Source organism: Chlorocebus sabaeus, chromosome 8, assembly GCF_047675955.1.
Source record: "Chlorocebus sabaeus isolate Y175 chromosome 8, mChlSab1.0.hap1, whole genome shotgun sequence".
Classification (NCBI taxonomy): Eukaryota; Metazoa; Chordata; class Mammalia; order Primates; family Cercopithecidae; genus Chlorocebus; species Chlorocebus sabaeus.
Window position 1 is genome coordinate 74,243,516 of NC_132911.1, and position 21,883 is coordinate 74,265,398.

General features: G+C 40.2%; 1 protein-coding gene across 11 annotated transcripts in view; it reads right to left on the reverse strand.

Moving 5' to 3' along the window:
* Positions 1-541: 541 nt before the first annotated feature.
* NCOA2 (nuclear receptor coactivator 2) overlaps positions 542-21,883 on the reverse strand; it is a 302,340-nt gene continuing 280,998 nt past the window's right edge. For all 11 annotated transcript variants that reach the window (XM_038000414.2, XM_008000837.3, XM_038000411.2 and 8 more), the window contains 7 exons: positions 19,224-19,502; positions 18,960-19,037; positions 17,339-17,573; positions 15,164-15,341; positions 14,361-14,559; positions 11,775-11,864; positions 542-4,404 (listed from right to left, as the gene is read on the reverse strand). In XM_038000414.2, coding sequence (XP_037856342.1) covers positions 4,393-4,404; positions 11,775-11,864; positions 14,361-14,559; positions 15,164-15,341; positions 17,339-17,573; positions 18,960-19,037; positions 19,224-19,502 — 1,071 coding nt within the window. In that variant the 3' untranslated portion in view covers positions 542-4,392. The remainder of the gene's footprint in view (positions 4,405-11,774; positions 11,865-14,360; positions 14,560-15,163; positions 15,342-17,338; positions 17,574-18,959; positions 19,038-19,223; positions 19,503-21,883) is intronic.

The following is a 21,883-nucleotide window of genomic DNA, read 5'->3' on the forward strand; positions in this document are numbered from 1 at the left end:
GGCACTCATTGTTAATCATGGTTTTTTTTTTTCTTCCTTTAATCTGTTAACATAGTTAATAGCATCGATAAGAGTTTTCTAATCATTTTTTTTTGGATCTTTTAAAAATACAATTCCAGGTTAATATTTCATATAGCTTATGATCTAGGTTTCAGGTACTGTAATTGTACTGCTTATCAACTATCAAACCATTATCGATATTCTAATGTGTGATATGACCTTCCTAAGCCAGTCAGAAGTCCACATTATTCTTATACATATGTCTGGAGATTTGGGAATGGAAGGTGGAACAGCATGGTGAAGAGTCATCTAGGACTCAATGGAACTAGATGTGGCTTATATTTGCCATTAAGTTACTAGACAATCCTTTGTTTCAAATGTGAAAATTTATAAAATGGGTTATTGGAAGAATTAAATGTTAAGGTGCTATGAACAGTGTCAACTACCATATAAAATATAATAAATTATCAAATTACAAGTAATGTCTTTTTAAGTGCAATTATGAAAGAAGATACAATATAAACACATTAAAAGCTCTAAAGCCATGTAAAACCCGAAGGCATTAAAATTTATTAAATGATGCAATAACAACAGAATTCTTTATTTACAATAGCATTATTTAACATCAAATAAGCAAATAGCATCAGCAAAGCAATATTAACTTGCATAAATGTATTTAAAATTTCTCTGAATATATCTACCTTTGCATAAACTGCTCACACTAGAAATACAAACATCAATGCAGGTGAACAAAGTGATGTTCAGAGTCAACTCCATTTTGAAAATAAATCACAACCTGAAACACTGTAAGCTTTCTCCTGAAGAACCATAGTTAATATATTGCTTAATTTTACCCTTGTATAATCTTTTCATATACACACATCTCAGATGCAACTTCATGAGGAACTGTACAAATAAAACTCACAAATGACAAAGGAAAAAAAATGACAGTTAAATGTTTGAAGAAATGTATCATCATCACTATTCAACAACATAAAGGTTAAGTGATGATGCACTTATTCAAAAATTGTACACAATTCACTATACAAATATAATACATCGGACAGCTATGTAGGAATATACAAGACTTAAAAACAGATCTAAGGCATTATGCTAGATTTTAGCATTTTGAGGTTCTTGCACATAGCTTTTACCTGTAGTAAGAAACTTAAAAGATTTTGTTTTAGTCTATAAAGAAACACCAGGGAGAAAATTCTAATTAAAATCGAAGCCACTACAGTAATTTTCTTTTGTGCAGAGAATGCTTTGCTCTTAGGCAGCATACTACCATACAAACACTAGAAAATTTTAAATTCACACCAACAATTAATGGCTTAAGTTGCATTTCAAAATTGATTGTGTATCTTTGGGTTCTGCAAGTGGATCTGTGCCACCCATTTCATGTGTTAAGCCCATATGAACTCCATTTTTGAACACAGATTAAAAATTGCATTATATAAACTGCAAAAACATTGCTTTCAATTATTACAGGCCATAAGAGATACACATAGGGGGAGGGGCATATTAATCTTTGAGTCAAACGAATTCATTGTAATAAAACAGCTCACTTCACTTTTTAAACTTACCACATTACATGAACACTTAAATGAGTTTTACAACCAAGTTAATGTATGTATACTTTTCACATTATGTTTTTCACATTTAGTAATATAAGCGAAACACTGATTATTTGTTCTATTAAACAAAAACCAAGTACTCAGTCTAACAAATTTATTGTGTACAGCATGAGAAATACTGATAATGAAGGGAATTGATTTGGCTTTTGCTTCTATAGTGATCAATATGATCAGAGGATTCCTTCACTTACTTTTCTACTCCAAATTAGATGTAAAACAAAAATCCATTACCTGATCGAAACCATAAGAGAATTTATCATCTTTTCCTTCAAAACAGCAATGATCATGAATTATTATAAATTACCAGTATCATGAGGTTGCAGATTTGTCTGAATTAGGATTGACATTAAAATACAGCGGGCAGATGGATAAAAAAGAAGAGATAGGTAGATAGTTTTGGACGGTGTTGTAGTGAAAAGGGACTTGAAACTAAAAACAAAACAAATCCAGTTTAAACTCCATTTCTTTTTTGTGCTGTGTGAAGTTAAAAATCATTCTAATTCACATATTTCTAAACATTAAAACTGGTCACACTGAATTGTATGCCACGTGAGCCTCAGCACACGGGGAGGTCCTGGAGTTCTGGGCCAACATCTGCTTGTTTTTTTCATCACAGTTGGGCAACCCAATGGTTTGGTGGAGAAAAGTAGAGCCTTTTGAGGGGATATATGAACTGGTGGCCACTGAGAAGTGCTGTTCCTTGGCCACCTCCCTGTATTGAGATCCCTCTCAAGTGGAAAAAAAGTAGCGAAATGCAAATTTCCAGAAAGTTTCTTTAGTATGGAGCAACATTTTCAGACTGTCTACTTACCATCTATCTTTGGGTTATATCTCTCTCTATATTTCCATAATCTGTACATATAGAGAGAGATATAAATATAAATAGGGGTAGTTTGTACATTTTTCACCCTGCCACAAATAAACAATCAAATTTCAAGGAAAAACTTCTCTGTTCCTAAAAAGCCTGGCTAATGAGATATTATAAAATGTTTTGCTTTTTAGACATCAAAAAGATATCATTTTGAAATTTAGGTAAGAAAGGTATTAGGGGTTAAGGAGAAATAGCTCAAAAAAGGTCATCAGTTTCTTGGTATTGCAGTTGTCTGAAACTGACACCCATTAATAAAAGATTATTCCCCTACCAGAGTGGGCAAGAAAAACAACCATAAAAGTGGCCTGCTTAGTAACATGTAGTCTTTCTAAGGTTCATTAAGAAAGAATATAAACATATAAAAATCAAGAATTGGTTCCTACAGCGGCTGCATATCATACAGATTAGATAAATGACTTATGAGCAGAATCACAAGGTTTAGAAAATAAAAAGTCGTAAGTCTACAAATTAGGTCTAATCAAGGCATTGATATCCTTTACAAAACACCTTTAGGAGACATTGCTATGAAGATATCTAATTTAATACTGAAGTACCTCATTTTTGAGTCAATTCCACAATATGTATACCTCACAAAAATTATACAATTAAAACACATAAGTTCTCAACTTAAATTATTGCTTGTTTACATATAAATCGGATTTTATGTACCTTACAAAACTTCGGCTTAGTCAGCACTGCTAAAAAACAAAATAAAAAACACATGGCAGAGGTTAAATCTGTCGTGATATCTGCTATCAATTTAAACACACTGGCGTTTTCTCCCATTTTGGAGGCCAGAGTTGCTGGGGAACAGAATAAACATGTTTCCAAAGCAGGTATCCTTAGCTCGATTGATATCAAGTCTTAACTTTGCTCTTCTCCTTGCCAGTAAATGCATTTTTTTTTTTTTTCTGAAATTCAATACTTAGCAATTGGTAAGTGGCTGGCAAAACATTTAAGGAAATAAAGGGCTTACCTGGTTTCTGTAGCTTATATTATTTTTTAAAAGATGAATGAAAGTAGGGAGGATGGGGAATGAGAGAGGGGAAGGGAAGAGTCAGGCTGACAGGAAAGAAGAGATGCTGATTCAAGCTGTCTGATCAAACTAAAGGGAACTTAATATAGAAATGAAAATTATTTCTTCTTGATTCATGATTCAGGTGAACTAGTTTGGTTTTAACAAAGAAAAAACAAGGAAAAAATATTTGCTAATGTTAACAGCCCTCTCACAGGCTCCTTTTCATCTGTTCAGTAACTGGAGACTCTTTCCAACATGGTCTTTAGCGCTTTCTAGAGATATGACTGTGACTTTGTTGGTCTTCATGCACTGGGTGTGTCTGTAAATATGGCGCTGTCCACGGTGTCTGTCCTGCTTCCATCCCAAATTCAGGCTTTAGCTTAAAACACCTTTAGTTTTTAAAACAATTCTTTTCTTTCCCCCAGATAAAATCTTAATCTTTTGCACTAGACTGTTAGCCAGGGAAAACAAAGCAAGAAACCAGTGTCTGGAACCGAACAGGAACAGAACAAGAGCATGGATCTCCTTAAATACATACATTTAAATACATTCAATCTGACATGGGTATGAAATTTGCCTGTCAACATTTACTTTGCAGGAGAGATCTAAGTTGCACTAAGGTGAATGCAGTGAACAGACTGAGCGACTGTCTGGATGCGAGCTTCAGACTGTCAAGAGAAGAGGCAGCTCCTCCTGCCACAGCCGAGTGGATGCCACCCTGGAGACCAGGGCCCAGGCCTGTCTGCTCTGGCAGAACTGGCTGGCAGGTCAGTTGGTTCGAAACAAATAGACACAGCTCTCCAGACTGGAAGTGTTTTGAGCAAGTGAGCCCGGTCAGCTGAAGAAGCAACTGGCTACTGTCAGTGTCAGCAATATTTCTGTAGGAAAACAGACAGATAAAAAGTTGTGAAATATCTTTGAGGTTTTGATAAAACCATCATAAAGCCCATCACAAAAACATCAAAATCCCTGACTATTTTCAATAAAGCAAATCACAGAGGCCACATCTGGATGAGGACATTCGATGTGGAGGTGAACAGGCAGAGGGCGCCATTCCTTCCTCCACACAACGCTTCCAGGAGCCAAGGAGGAGCCCAGCGAATCCTACATGCTATTTCTTGCAGGCCGTCGTCTGCAAATGGATGATGAATCTCTCCTTAATGACCGCTCTCCAACCAACAACATCCTAGCTCAATTTCATTTCTCCCACCTTCAATAAAGATGACTGAACAATTCACTCAGCTGCTTTTTGGCAGCATCCGATCCAGAAGGGGCCACTGCTTCCTAATCCTTCCTCAAATTCATCCAGTACAAACCCTTCTTCTATAAAATGGCCCTCCTGATTTTCCCTAATCAGATGCTCCCAAGGTTTTCTGGGTGTGTTCTCCCTGGCTTCAGCAAGCTAAATCATGATGGATTTTGACTCCTGGGGTGTTCTTTTTTTTTTTTTTTTTTTCCTTTCTTTCTTTCTTTTTTTTTTTGAGACGCAGTCTTTCTGTGTTGCCCAGGCTGGAGTGCAGTGGCACAATCTCGGCTCACTGCAACCTCCGCCTCTCAGGTTCAAGTGATTCTCCAGCTTTGGACTCCTGAGTAGCTGGGACTACAGGCGCCCACCACCGTGTCTAATTTTTGTTTTTTTTGTAGAGATGGGGTTTCACCATGTTGGCCAGGCTGGTCTCAAACTGCTGACCTCAGGTGATCTGCTCACCTTGGCCTCTCAAAATGCTGGGATTGCAGGTGTAAGCCACCGCACCCAGCCTCTTGGGGTGTTCTTGCTGGTTTTTGGCTGCTATGTGCTGATGATGTGAATGACTGAATACCAAAGGTTATAGTGAGCAAGTCATGTGGCATTGTTTCTTCGGTTGGTGCAAATATATCTGTCAATGATTTTCTTTGGCTATTGACTATCTTCCTTCCAAAGTTTTCATTCACTTAGCAAACATTAATTCAGCATCTATTATATGGTAGGTGCTGGGATATATCCACAAGACATTCTTTGTTACTGCTATCACAAAAATTGCCCAACTAGGCAAGGCAGACAACATGGAGATTATAATTGTACCTTGCTACAAATCAAATTATCATAAATAACAACATAATCTGAGTTCTGTTAGTGCAAATACTGTCTGCTTTGGAAACATAAAACAATTGCTTCTGGGATTTAGATATTTAGACACAGAATTCTAGCCCATCAGGGCCATTAGAAATTATCTAATGTAAGTAAGATTAGAGAGGAAGCCTGCTCCAAATAATGTATTTTACCTTAGCACCCCAAAAAGAGAGTTCTGGGGAAAGTATTGCCAGATCATGAGTTCTAGTGGCCAAAGGTGGAATTACATTAGCCTCTGGTCAGATGCACAATTCTCCCAAGCTTACAAAATGAGCTTAGAATACCTGTGATTTTACTTCTTCTCAGAGAAGAACATTTAGCATACTTTATAATATAAAGCTAAATAGATATGTATTCCTAACTTGTGTCACTTTTATGATTTCATATAAAAACACTCCATGGTGCTGATTAAAATATGAAAACCCCTCAATTTTCCAGTTAGTCTAGAAAAAGAAACTCTACTGAGAAGTATTTATACCTATTGCGTTTCTGAGGCTTAGAAACTGTGTAAGGCAGTATTCTCTGGCATGGACTAACATCAAGGAGCAGCCACCGAACAGAATCAGTTTGATGGAGAACGCCGTGCTCCGCACACACCTCTGGAGTCGCACTACCTGGGGTGTACCCTGGCTGTGTCACTTAGGGGTGGGGGCCATTTTGTACCTAATACTTCTTAGGATGGTTGTAAGGATTACACAAAATGATGCACATGAAGTGTTTAAATAGTTCTTGGAACATCATAAGTGCTCACTAAATGTCATCACTACTATCACCATCATCAACTAAAAGCCAACCCTATTAGTGATCAATTTTCATAACACTAGTAAATACAAGCAATTACAAGAGAACCATGCTGCTGAGCAGTAAACTCAATTTTAATCTATTTAAATATATGTAAAATATAAAGAAATACTATAAGTTCTTATAAAAGGAAGAATCTTCTGGTTAGGTCAAATAACTGCCCTTCTCTAAATATATTTTTTTGGTAAGTCTATGGTTGTACATACTAGCTCTGCTTAAAGCAAGGTACCACTATAATTTCTAATTCAAGATAAATGGAACAGAGTCAATAAATAATGGATGACAGTAGTATCTTGTTCAACAAATAGAACCAGATTACCACTAATAATTCTGGAAAAGAGCAGGGCACAGAGGCTCACGCCTGTAATCCCAGCACTTTGGGAGGCCGAGGCAGGTGGATCATTTGAGGTCAAGAGTTTGAGAGCAGCCTGGCCAACATGGTGAGACCCTGTCTCTACTAAAAATACAAAAATTAGCTGGGCGTGGTGGTGGCGGCATGGGCCTGTAACCCCAGCTACTTGGGAGGTGGAGGCAGGAGATTTGCTTGAACCTGGGAGACAGAGGCTGCAGTGAGCCGAGATCGTGCCACTGCACTCTAGCCTGGTCGACAGAGACTCTGTCTCAAAAAAAAAAAAAAAAAAAAAAAAAAAAATTCTGGAAAAATCTCCTTGATTCATAACAGCAGCAGCAGAGCTTATTACGGAAACACAGGATGATGACTGAACCCCTATCAGTGTGCACATAAGTAGCACTGACAAATGCAAGTAACTTCTGGTTATTTCTGATGAATGAAAAGGGATATCCTATACAGATTATTCTCTAAAGGAAACGAGTATCTGTGAAAGACTGTTCTCTGGCCTTAACAACCAGCATGAAGAAAGTGCAGGTGGATGAGACAGATTCAAGAGCGGGACTAGAAAAAAAAAAGGAAAGTTGATGAGGTTATCAGTGGCCTGGGCAAGACAGTAACAGACAGGCACTGTGTCGCCCAGGATGGAGTGCAGTGGCTGTTCACAGGTGTAGTCATAGCTCATTGCAGCCTAGAACTCCTGGCCTCAAGCCAGCTGAGTAGCTGTGACTACAAGTGTGCCACCCACTGTGCCTCACCCGAAAGACGCCTTTGCTGGGAAGAGAGAACATCCTGTATTTACTGAAAATTGATGTCTTAGATCCTAATGCTACTCTTTCCATTTGGGTTTAGTGGGCCCCCATGGGGCACCAAGATGCACGTGAAGGTGAACCCCTGGTCCTGCCAGCCTGCCACGTGGCCCGCACCACGGGGCTGGTTGCAGGCCCGTCCCTAAACCCCCAGCCAGGCACTTTCTACCTTGGTTGATCTGGGTCACCAGTTCTCTAAGTCTTCAGGCTAGCTGGTGACCCTGCGTAAATTATCTCGTCCTCTGAGATTCAGTCTCCTCATCTGAAGCGGTGGTGAACCTTAAATATCTATGAAGGGCCTGGCACTGTCCCTGGTAAATTCGAGGCCAAAAGGTTCACTCCCTTCCGTTGCTCTGGGAGGTTCCTCCCTCCTGAGATGAAGAATCCCAATGCCTGGGGCTGAGGATGCTTCCAAAAATGTAGCTGAATATTTACTGTCTGTCTGCATTGTTTATGAATATCTTTCTCATCCCTATAAGACCTAAATAGAGAAGGGAGTGGCACCAAAGAAGGAAATTATCCCTTGTTGGCCTTCTCCAGTGCTACCTGCATTAAACTCTTAGAAAAATCTCACAAGTGCTCAGTGTTCCCTTCAGGGAAGTGGCAGGAGGATGCAGGGTTAAGAGTGCACATTTGGGGTCAGCTGGCCTGGATTTAGTTCCCAATGTTGTAAGACCTTGATCGAGTCATTAAACTCTCAAAATAGTAGCTCTACCAGACAGTTGTGGTGTGGTTTAAATGAGGGAATCTAAGTAAAACTTTTAATGGAGAATAGGCTTGCAGTAAATGCTCAGTACATGTTGGTTGTTTCTGTAATTTTTTAAAAGGCAGAATGTGGGACCATCTCAGTGTTCTGATTTTGTAACAGCGGGATCTCTTCTTCTTGGAGGTTACATGGCAGCTGAAAAAGGGCACAAGGCAGGGCAGATCAATTCCTGGGGCTCTTGGGAGACAGGGGTGGCGGACTGGGCCCATGAAATATTTGAGGGCCTTAACCTACAGAGTGGCTTTCTCGGGGCACCCGCTCTGCTGGAGCCCTGGCCTAGGCTGGCATGCAGCCACATGATGAAGGGTGAGGCAGGGAGATCTAATCTCACTGTGGTGAATTCAAGGAGGGAGATGTGAGCCTGGCCTCCCAAATCCATTTTTCTCCCATAGAGATATGACGTGCTCAGAGGTTGAGCTCCCCGGCACTTTTGGGTTAAAATGGTCCCTTTGTGGGAGCCCAATTATCAGTAACGTCACTGTTCTTCTGGGAAGTGTGTTCTTGATTTCAGCTTCTGCACATAAGCCATGACTGAGCTGTGTGGCTGCTCATTTCCTGTACTCAGTGGAGGAGAGAACAGAATTGGCACCAGGAAAGATACCAGCCCCTCTAGGTATGTACACACAACATCTACAGGACTCCCACCAACAGCCAGCACCTCTGCCACTCAGGACTGTGATTCTTAAAAACAAGAGAAACTGCATGCAGAATATTCACACAGTAAGTTAAAATCTGGAGCAAATTTATGCTATTACTTTCTCAACTTGAATGCTAGTGTTAACCAAATCATCCAACATCCATTTTTTTTTTTGAGGAAATTGAACAACCACCCTGTACTGTCTCTATTGGGGGAGGATTTTTTTTTTTTTTTTTTGGAGACAGTTTTGCTCTTGTCGTCCATGTTGGAGTGCAATGGCATGATCTTAGCTCACTACAATTTCCGCCTCCCGGGTTCAAGCAATTCTCCTGCCTCAGCCTCCCGAGTAGCTGGGACTACAAGCATGTGCTTCTATGCCTGGCTAATTTTGTATTTTTAGTAGAGGTGAGGTTTCACCATGTTAGCCAGGCTAGTCTTGAACTCGTGACAGGTGATCCGCCCGCCTCAGCCTCCCAAAGTGTTCGGATTATAGGCTTGAGCCACTGCGCCTGGCCAGGAGAGGATTTTTTATTTTTATTTGTACAAATTTATGGGGGTACATGTGAAATTTCATTACATAATGCATAGCGAGTGATCAAGTCAGGGTTTCAGGATGTCCATCACCCAGATGCAATACGTTTTTAACTATAGTTATGCTACTCTGCTAACATTACATTTATTCCTTCTAATTGTATGTCTGTAACCTCTCATCCACTTCTCTTCCTCCTCTCCTGCCCTCACAGTCACCCTTCTCAGTCTGTTATGTATTTTTCCACTCTCTACTTCCACGTGAATAAATTTTCTAGCTCTCATATGTGAGAACATGCAATAGATATTTGTCTTTTTGTGCCTGCCTTATCTCAGTTAAGATAATGACCTCCAGTTCCATCCATGTTGCCGCAAATGACATGATTTCATTTTTTTAATGGCTAAATAGTATTCTACTGTGTATATGTACCACATTTTCTTTATCCATGTATCCACTGATGGACACACAGGTTGATTCTATATCTTTGCTACTGTGAATAGTGCTGCAATAACCATGAATGCAGGTATCCCTTTGATATATTGACCTTTCTTCCTTTGGGAAGAAACCCAGCAGTGTGACTCCTGGATCAAATGATAATTCTGTTTTTAGTTTTCTGAGAAATCTCCATACTGGCTCTACTAGTTTACATTCTAACAGTGTATGAGAGTTCCCTTTTTACTGTATCTTGCCAACATCTATTATTTTTTGTGTTTTTAATAATAGACATTCTGACTGGGGTAAAATGGTATGTTATCTCCTTATGGTTTTTATTTGTATTTCTCTGATGATTACTGATGCTGAGCATTTTTAATATATCTGTTGGCCATCTGCATGTTTTCTTTCGAGAAATGTCTATTTATGTTCTTTGTCCACCTTTTTTTTTTGAGATGGAGTCTCACTCTGTCACCCAGGCTGGAGGGCAATGGCATGGTCTCAGTTCATTGCAGTCTCCACCTCCCAAGTACAAGTGATTCTCCCGCCTCAGCCTCCGTAGTTGGGACTACAGGCACATGCCACCACAGCTGGCTAATTTTTGTATTTTTAGTAAAGATGGGGTTTCACTAAGTTGGCCAGGCTGGTCACAAACTTTGCCCACTTTTTAATGGGATTATCTGTTTTATTCCTGTTGAGTTCTTTGTATATTATAGATATTAGTCCCTTGTTGGATAAATGGGTTGCAAATATTTTCTTCCATTTAACAGGTTGTATGGGATAGAATTTTTTAAAAAAGAGCTACCAATTGTGAAGGGTAATATCCCTTACCTTAAAGGGCCACATAGGCCCATTTACCTATGTGCCAAACTCCTCAGAGCTCTCCCTGCAAGAGATCTGCTGCTAGGTACATATTTCAATTAGGTCTAAGTACTAATTATTCTACAGTTTCATTGGCTGAACATGGTAATATCATTCTTTTTAGAACAAGTGTTTAACAGGCCAGGTGTGGTGGTTCACTTTGGGAGGCTGAGGTGGGTGAATCACCTGAGGTCAGGAGTTTGAGACCGGCCTGGCCAACATGGTGAAACCCCATCTCTACTAAAAATACAAAAACTAGCCAGGCATGGTGGCGTGTGCCTGTAATCCCAGCTACTCAAGAGGCTGAGGTAGGAGAGTTGCTTGAACCCGGGAGGTGGAGGTTGCAGTGAGCCAAGATCGTGCCACTGCATTCCAGCCAGGGTAACAAAGCAAGACACTGTCTCAAAAAAACAAAAAACAAAAGTGTTTAAGGTGTAATAAGCAGATAATACAATAATATAAATAATATACTAGATTGTTCCTAAACACAATGAAATATAGAAAACCCTTAGGAAGACTTAATTAAGGGAGTGAACAATGTAAGTTAATTCCTTTTTATCTTCCTAAAAATCTAGCCTTATAATTCAGAAAAAGCAAAAATAAAAGTTTGTCCTAACACAACTAATTCTTTGCCACTTTATTTCTTGCTTTGCTATCATAGTATCATTCCAGGGCAAAATTACCGTTCTTTTGTTGGCTATGAAGATTACAGAAAAAAAAGATTAAAAAAAAAAAAATTAGCGTTCTTAGTTCATATGGTACCATCAGCTGAGTTAAAATAAGCTTAAAGAAATAATCATTCACACAAAAGCACTGTATGCCAAATGAAACTAGAAGATATTTCACAACTATCTTTAATCTACTGGTTGACAATGTATCTATGCCAGTTTTGGTCTATCAAATATTCATGTTTGCTTTACTTCCATATTTACATATTTCACTGTTCTTTCTTACCCGTGTTGTGTCTCCCTCCTGCTTAATCATATCCATTCCAGGCAGCTGGTTTGGGAACAGGTTGCCTCCCCTCAGAGCAGGATCATTAACCTGAGGACAAGAAGACAGGACAGTGGCTATGTGGAGCAGGATGTCCAAGAGTGCACTGGAAAACAAGTGGCCGCCGCCCTTCCTCTTTAGGGGTATAAAAACGGGGAAAAGGAACTGCAGAACAATGGACTGATCCCTACACCAGCTCTCCCATGTACGTATTTTGCGGAGTCCAGAGGAACATGAAAATACTTATGAAATACTAGCTGCCTTCAAAATTAACCTTTATCTTTATCTGCATGCTGATTGAAATCAAATTCAATTTACTTAATAATAATAGAGCCATTTTTGTGCCATAACCAGTATGCTTTCTTGGCTTATTCAAATTACGCTAATGACTCACATTTGGGACTTTCAAGTCATCTGAGAAGTTCCTGACATCTTTGCTACTTAGGCAAGTTATTAACTCTCAAGAGCAAGTGTGAATACCCAAACTAGTGCTGGATTTTGTGAATTTACTCTGACCAAATGAACTATTCATTTGCATTTGTACATTTCTTTGCACATTAGAAAGTAAATGTACGAATGCTAATAGAATGATTTTTGTAGGAAGATACACTGCAGTTGCGCCTTGGGGCTTCCAAATTAACCACGGGATTCAAACAGTTTAAAATCATGCAGAAGTTTCTAAACAATCTGGATTGTTGAAAATGCATGAAATAAACATGCATCAGTTTACTGCTGAGCAGACTGGATTAGGATCGTGTTACACTAGACTATGTCAGTAGCCCTTACTTTGTACACTTTTCCTCAGCAAGCAAATTAGGAGTCGCTAGTGGCCCATTTTTGCAGGAAATACAACATCAACCCTACATTTCTCTATTGAAGAAATAAAAGCATATATATCTCTCTATAAACACACGCATATATTTTAAGAGAGAGGGTCTTGCTCTGTTGCCCAGGCTGGAGTGCAGTGGTGCAATCTTAGCTCACTGCAGCCTTAAACTCTTGGGCTCAATAGATCCTCCAGCCTCTATTTCCCAAGTAGCTGGAACTACAGGCACCTGCCACCATGCTAGCTAATTTAAACACTTTTTTTTTTTTTAAAAAGAGACAGAGTCTCACTATGTTGCCCAGACTGGTCTTGAATTCCTGGCTTCAAGCCATCTTCCCACTTTAGCCTCCTGAGTAGCTAAGCTTATAGGTACAAGCCAACATGCCAGGCTGAAAGTCTGTATTTCTTTATGTCTGCTCAATGTATCAAAATAAGCATTTAACTGCCATCAATTCAGTAACAGAAGTTTAAGTTATTACTATAAGCATACAACCTTCTTAAAATGCAAAGGGTTTTAAATTTTCTCATGTACCACTTCACATTTTTATTAATCGTCTTAAAGAGTAAAACACCAAAGCTCTGTAATAGTTCTTAAAATTTTCACAAAAATTGTGGTTCACATCAGAATTAAATGGATCTAATCAGAGTCTTCAATCTTTCACTATTCTCACAATCTTGCTCTGACATTCACAGAGCTGTCAGTGATTTCGTGCTTAAGTCATTTACACTTTCCATACTGTACTTTCTCCATATATGAAATGAGTCAAGGTCTTGCCACATTTTTTACTTGCGTGAACTATTGAGGATCAGCGGTTGAGTGGTCAGCATTTTGGGCCTTTCAAAATAAGATCTTCTGTAAATACCATGGTACAATTATTAACCTCTAGTTTTACCTCTGAATCAGCCACAGATTTTTGGATTCCAGGCTGGCTACTGCTGTCTCAAATGCTTTGAGTCTCTCTGCCATCTAGTGAAGTTAGGAACAGAATCATTTTGATGTTGTTCAACACAAAACAATTATTTAAAAAAATCATTGCATTCACATTCCAAAGTAAAAAGAATAGTTTTTGGATTATCTGTGTCTGTCTCCGCATAAATGAAGCATCATTTCAAACTAACTGGATGGCAGGTAGTTTGGCCTTTGCTTTTCATCTGGTTTTACACTTAGAAATAAATCCATTATTAAACTATAATCCTCTAGCTGGGCATGGTGGTATGTGCCTATAATCCCAGCTACCCAGGAGGCTGAGGTGGGAGGACTGCTTAAGCCGGGAGACGAAGGTTGCCATGAGTCAAGAGAGTACCACTGCACTCCAGCCTAGGTGACAGAGTGAGATTCTGTCTCAAAACAAAACAAAACAAAACAACCCCCTCAAACGATAACCCCCAAATAAAGCTATTTTAAGAGTACACTCACCACTTCATTTTTAGAGATTCATTTTAGACACTGGTTAATTCCTCAAGAGAAAAATGTCAATGATAAGAAAGTTATGAAATATTTTAAAAGCTCCTCAAGCAGTCAGGAATCCTTTCTGTTTATTTAATCATTAAAAAAGATTTTTATTAATGTCACTAACACAGGTGAAAGGTGAAAAACACTCCTCAAAATAAACGTGGGAGTGGGCGGTGAAGGTTAGATACATGGAAAGATACATTTGATGTGGAAGTAGACAAAAAGCCATGACCTGAAGCCACTGGGTTGCTTCTCCTTGGGCGCTCACCTGCTCGGGACCCATGGAGGACAGCCCCGACGTAGGCACGGAGGTCACTGAGGTCATGCTGATCTGTCCTGTCATCTGATTCATGCTGCTCATGCCACCTGTGTTGGTCGCCATGGACACACTGATGTTCATGTTGTTACTGTACATGCTGGTGTTTGCTTGCTGCCCAAAGTGTGGTGGGGACTGCTGGGAAAACATGCTAGAATACAATGGAAAGATTGAATGAATGTTACAGCTTGCTGGTATCCAGAGGCAGGCAGTTCAGAGCACTTGTTTCTCAGGCATTTACTTTGAGTGAATAAATCTGAACGGCATGAACCCAGGCTGAGATGGCTGGCAGGTAGTGGGCTTGCTGAAGCCTGAGACAGCAGGGGAAGTGGCATTCGATGATACTGTCAGGGCAAGCAAATCCTTCTCCTTTTCATACCGCCACTGTGATGGCTGAAGGACATCCCCCACTTTCATGCCTGCACCCGAGTAGCTTTCTGTTTGTTTTTATCAAATGTAGTGATAAAGGATGGCTTCTAGGTCACCGCCTTCCACAGCAATTTCTATCATAAATTGGTCAGTGGTACCTTCTTAGGGATGTTCTTGTTCCTCCAAAGGATGTTCCTTGCTAAGCTTTTGTAAATTCTAGTGACTCCTGTTCTAGGAAAAGTAAACTGGCTTATTTAGAAGTTTGCTTGATAGTGCTTGCATGAGCAGACTTTAAAAAAAAAAAAAAAGAGAAAGGAGACAGGTAGTCTATAGAAAGTTTCCCTGGTGATCATTTATCTCAACAACACACAGAAACATGGTGTTACCTGTTTCCACCCATGCTCCCCTGTGCCCATCCATTCATGTCAGAGGGGGCCTGATAGGCTGGGTTGGCCTGAGACTGTTGCATCATGGGACTCTGTGTATGTGCCATTCGGGGTGACATAAGTGGGCTCTGGGGAGTCGTAGCCCCAGTAAAGCCTGGATCAGGTTGCTGACTTATTCCTAAAAACAAACAAACAAACAAAAAAAAACAAAAAACAAAAAAAAACACAGAAACAAATTCAAAAGAGACTGTTAGTTGTATTGTAGACACTGGTTCGGGAGGGAAAGAACATTCCAAATTAGGCATGCATAAAAAATTACTTTCAAATACATGATTGTGTACTGATTAATTACATACATTTAAGAAAGATTCCAAGCTCGGATAAAATATGGAGAAAATAAAATCTCCATACTGATTCCCCCTAGTAGTTAGATGGTGCCTAGGAGCATTAACCATCATAGCTAGAGTTAGAAAGAAAAAATGCTATTCTTTCTTCAAATTCCTTTCCAAATCAAGAATGGGTCACATATTTTGATCAATGAGAAATACATATATATATATATATATATATATATATATATATATATATATATATAAAAATAGCAAAATATCACTGCAATTAGATTGTTTAAATTAAGCATATAATTATTATTTTGACACAGGGTCTTGCTTGCTCTGTTGCCCAGGCTGGAGTGCAGTGGCATGATCATAGTTCACTGCAGCCTTGACCTCCTGGGCTCAAAGGATCCTCCCACCTCAGCTTCCTGAGTAGCTGGGACTACAGGCAGGCATGACCATACCCAGCTAATTTTTTAAATTTTTAGTAGAGATGAGGTCTCACTACGTTGCTCAGGCTGGTCTTGAACTCCTGAGCTCAAAAGATTCTTGGCCTCCCAAAGTGCTGGGATTATAGGCATAAGCCATTGTGCCTGGTCAGATTGTTTAAATTAAATTTAAATTGGATTAAAGTTCAGCTATATATCAAAAGTCAACACATTTGAATAAATTTTTATTGAATTAGCTGAAGCCATTCCATGAGATGGAGCCATCTTTAAAAATAAATAGCTGTATTCATGGTTAGCTTGTTTTCTCTTTTATAAAGAGCTCTGCAGTACTTTAGGGCTATCCAAGATTAGCAAGAATAAGAAAAAAATTAAACGTATGCTTCTTGTTCAGTTTCGAGGCAAACAGAATTTAAACTAAAAGGAAAGAGAACTTTTAGCAGACTTTTCTAAACCATCAAGAAGAAAATAGAGAAAGGAGCTGGGAAACGAAGGAGGCAACTTCTTAGAGTATTTTGAGGATGGTATTAAGTACACTTTTGCATAGAAAACTTGTAAAACATGCATATTTAATTAATATTTAAATTAGCCACAAAAGAAAAGCTTAAGATTATATAGAAAAAAGCTGCACATTATCCTTCTGTTCTTTAAAGAAACAGGAGACTTGGATTTCGGCAGCAGACTTCACAGTTATTTACGGATAATTGGCAATGGGTAGGGAAAGTCATTTTGAATATTAACACTAATGTAAGCACTTACTTTATCAATAATTCAACCATTAACTGAACATGACATGCACACAAATATTAACGTTGATGACATTACACACTGGTATCTCTTAAGACTGACATTAAACAAATCAATATGAAGAGAACTAAGAGGTCTCCCACAAGAATTACCTATTCATTAAAGATCTGGTATAATCTGTAAAGTATTTTTCAAAAGTCACAGAATGTCTATAATATTTAAATTTATAGAGGTCTTTTTACATTTTGTATCTATTGATTTGTTTTGAGTCAGGCTCAGAGGCTTTCAAATATATAAATAAAAATATATATGCACTTGTAGACGTTGACACAAACAGATACATCCATACACACTCTCACACAAGATAGACACCGTCTATGCACACACACTTACTTCGGTCATTCTTAAAGTAAGACCTGCACTCAGAGAAAAGGAGGTACCTGAGCTGAGGGCCTGGAAGGTACTGTGCTGGACTTGGGGACTCCTCACAGGCCCCAACTGTCCTCCCAGGTTTCCTATCATTCCCTGGTTAGCCAGATTCATCTGGGAGCCATGCAAAGAGCTGTGAGAGAGGAGCTGTGACCCAACACTGGGGGACACTGGGGAGAAAGGACTGGTGAAAGGTGGTGGGGATGTAAGTCCAGTACCGTAGTTTGGAGGAAATGGAAACTGCTGTGCATTTGCCTGGGGAATCCGAGGGTTGCTCATAGTTGCTGGCATACCACTAGGAGCCACCATGCTTGGTGTCATATTCAACCCTTGTCCTCTCATCATCAAAGTTCGTTGCTGAACTTGCTGTTGCTGATGCATCTGTCTCTGTCGAAGATGCTGGTTCAGGATTTCCCTCTGTCTCTGGGCCAGCATCTGTGCATTAATAGGTGCCTGAAATCAGGGGTGATACATGGAGGAAAATGTTTGGGACAGACACATATTAAAAAACAAAGTGAATATTATAGACCGGCTAACAAATGGTACTATCATCTGTAAAATTATTTGGAAAAAAATTACATGAAAGGAATAACTCAGTTGAACAACTGGTGATTGAGAACGTGAGCTTCTAAGTTCTAAAGACACGATTATTCTGAAGCTTTGCTATGACTTAGCAGAGTTAAGTTTGATGCTAATATCAATTATATCATTTTGTAAGGACACAATTAACTAAAGGATCTCAAAAGAACACAGTCCTTTCTATAAGAAGACTGTAATATAAACCCTGAGGATGGTAGTATAGAGTCTCATTCAAGGGACTTTGAAGTCTACAGAGAAATAAAATCACTGGGACAAAAAGTGACGTGGTACACTTCAGAAAAGGCTGAACAGATGCAGAAGGAAAAGGGGGAGAGCGGCGAGAGTGCCTGATAAGAATGCACAGAGACCGAGTCAGAGGTGGAGGGTGGATAGGGAGGAAAGGTGGGATGGATGAAGGGAAGGGTTCCTGGTGCTTGCTGTCAGCGAGAGGCATGAAGCTGCTAAGATACCATTGATCCTCATTTGTGAATTCCACATTTCCTAAGTTGCCTACTCAGTAAAATTTATTTGTAACCCCCAAATCAATACTCATGCCACTGTCATGGTCATTCGTAGACATGAGCACAGTGGGAAAACATTTCAGATATGCAATGTGCACACTTCCAGCTGAGGTTGAACAAGGCAACACTTTGCCTTCTGGTTTCAGCTCTCATACTGTAAACAAGCGTCCTCTTTGTGGTCTATTTGGTGCCAAGATTTTTGCATTTTTTGCTTTTCCTGTTGGTGATTTTGTTGCTTAAACTGGCTCCCAGGCATGGTACTGCAGTGCTCTCTAGTGTTGCTAAGCGCAGGAGGCGGTGATGTGCCTTCTGGAGAAAATAGGTGTGCCAGATGAGCAAGCGCCATTCAGGCCTGAGTTACAGTGAGTTCTTTAAACAGAAACACACAAAAAACAAGGTTATGTGTTGACTGGATGATGACAATGTTGTGACCAGAGGTTTGCAGGAACTCAACCCTGTATTCCTCCTAAGAGCAATAGTTTAGTGTTCTCTAATTCAGTGTTTGCAGTAACTTTATGTAGCACAACTTCTTAGAATAACAAGAATTGACTGTACCTGGCAATAAAAATGGCAGTGATTAGAAGGGAAAAATGTAACATACTAGTAGGTAACTGGGTGACAGTACGGGGCCAGTGTGCTGATCTGGATCCACATCTACTAAGTTAACTTTCTTCAGAGAGGAAGAAATGACAAAAGTAGCTGCATGCATACAATGATAATAGCTGGTATGCTGCCTTACCTGTGTTGGTACTCCAGGCCTCAGAGTCAAGTTCACATTGGAAACATTGCTGATTTGATTCATAAGTGGCTGGCGATTCTAAATACATAAAAACAGGATGAATACATTTTAAGAACAGAATACATTTTACTTTAAGTTTCCCAAGTAACTGCCCTCCCCAACCCAGTATCTGTACGTTGTTGGACAGCTGTGCCATCTCACATCATCTTCCCCACATCCTCCACCCAGCACCCCTGGCTTCCCAGGTGCCACTGAAGAACAGACCTGCTGTGCTTGGAGGCGATGCTGAAGTTGAAGTCTCAGTTGATTTGGCTGGTTCTGCACTAGGCCCGTGGGCCTGAGGCCCGGTCTGGGCTGCATACGGAGTGTGGCATAACTAGGCCGCTGTCCCATGGTGTGAAAGTTTGGATCTTGCATGGGAGAATAGCTACCCTGGGCCATTTGTGCCTGAGACGCATACTGCTGTGGGAAAACAGGCGCCTTCTGCTCCAGCATGATGTTGGAATCCTGACTTGAGAACTGTTCTGGATCTACTGCTTGGCTCTGGAGAGAAAGTCCCAAATAACAAACAAATAAATTAAACCATAAAAACAGCAGAGTCAATATGAGGCTGTTTTCTCTCGCTGTCATACATTTGAAGCTTTTTATACTTTTTAATATTACACTTACTACACAAAGGTACCTTTAGCTTGACTCCACTTATCTTTCTAGAAAATGGCTCTGCTCACAGTTCTGGTTACACAAGGACAGAAGCAGGGGTCACACTGGACTCCCAGCAGCACTTTTTCCAAGGGAAGGGGAAAAATGCGCCAGGACTACAGAATGCCTCCTACCCACTCCACCAATCATATTGGCCTGGACTTTCACATGCAAATATCCCCCGGAAGTGGTATGTTTTTTGATTGATTATTCATACCTGTAGAATTCATTTTGATTAGATAACCTCTTTGGCACCTGACTGGGATCAGCAGATGCAGTGTGGGGTACTGACCATCATTATCCTGATTTTATAGCTAACAAAAATGAGACTTAAAGATACGAAGTGAATTGCAACAAGCCCTATTCAGCTAGTATGCGGTGGGGGTCCATTTCAGTTTGTGATTTGGGATCTGAGCTTCTCACCAGTGTGACGCGCTGCCTATTACCTACTTTACTGTTTTCTGTGCCTGTCAGGATTCCCTACATGCCCCACATTTTGCCATCATCCTCTCATCACCTACTAGACATGGTTTATGTGTCTGTCACTCCTGACTTTTTTTTTTTTTTTGAGACGGAGTTTTGCTCTTGTTGTCCAGGCTGGAGTGCAATGGTGCGATCTCGGCTCACCACAACCTCCGTCTCCCAGGTTCAAGTGATTCTCCTGCCTCAGCCTCCCGAGCAGCTGGGATTACAGGCATGTGCCACTACGCCCAGCTAATTTTGTACTTTTAGTACAGACGGGGTTTCTCCATGTTGGTCAGGCTGGCTCGAACTCCCAACCTCAGGTGATCTGCCCGTCACAGCCTCCCAAAGTGCTGGGAATACAGGCGTGAGCCACGGCGCCCAGCTACTCCTGACTTCTTAGGGCTAACCTATCTACTTGGGTCAGAATGGGACAGGCGAACAAACCCAGAACTTCCCCGGGCTCCAGGACACCTCAGACTGAGGTGGCCCTGAATGTTTATGTGCCGAGGGGAAAGGTGGACCTGGTTGATTCTCCTTTTCCTTCTACTTCTAGGAGTAACTGCTACAAACCTAATGGTATACAGGAAGAAAAGGCTCTGGCAACAAATGAAGTCTTTCAAGCTTTCCGTTTTTTTTTTTTTTTTTTTTTTTTGAGGCAAAGTCTTGCTTTGTTGTCAGGCTGGAGTGCAGTGGCGCGATCTCGGCTCACTGCAACCACCGATTCCCCCGTTCAAGCAATTCTCCTGCCTCAGCCTCCTGAGTAGCTGGGATTACAGGCACATGCCACCATGCCCAGCTAATTTTTGTATTTTTAGTAGAGATGGGGTTTCACCATGTTGGCCAGGATGGTCTTGATCTCTCGACCTCGTGATCCACCCACCTCGACCTCTCAAAGTGCTGGGATTACAGGAGCGAGCCAACGCGCCTGGCCTCAAGTTTTCTTTAGCTCAGTCCTAGGCCTTCTTGAAAACTGTCTACCCATGTAGTGCTGGAGCCGCCCGGAACCCTAAGCTCTGATCAGCACAGCCCTAGGGCCAGTCTGTGATAGCCAGGGGCCCACTGCCCTCCCTGTGTTAATTCTAAACATGGGGATGGAGCCTAAGCAGAGGAAACCATTCATTGCTGAATTACTGCTCTAATTACACACACAAAACTATCTCAGAACTTAAACATGAATATGAATAATTTGCATTCTATACTTCCCTCAACTCTACCTAATAATCATATTTCTATAATTCAGTTTCATGACAATGTTATAATGATGGTGGATTTGATGAGACAAAATAGAAATAACAGAAATGAGTGAAAAACGGACTAAAAATATTAAATGACACGACACCTGTTTTGATAACATTACAAGTCACTCAGCAACTCCACAGATCACATTTTAAAATGTCACTTAGACAAACTCAAGGATAAAATAGTACTGAGTGCTAAATTCTAACTATCACTGAAGACAAAGCAAACCAGTCACATAGGAAATATTTAAACTCCATTTTCCTTTCTTAATTTATTTTAGGTTATATCATGTAACCTCAAGTCATTTCTTTCCATTCTGCTGTTTTCAATATGAATTGATAAGTCATAACTCCCACCTGTGTCTGCTCAACTGTGGGAATTATGATAAGACTAATTTTAATGTTTCAGAGAAGTCTCCAATGACTCTGCATCGCCTTTCTCTCAGAAAGATGATGACACGTCATATGGCCAAGTAGTAGACTGGACACTGGCAGGTACTTTTTGACAGTAAGGAATAAAGA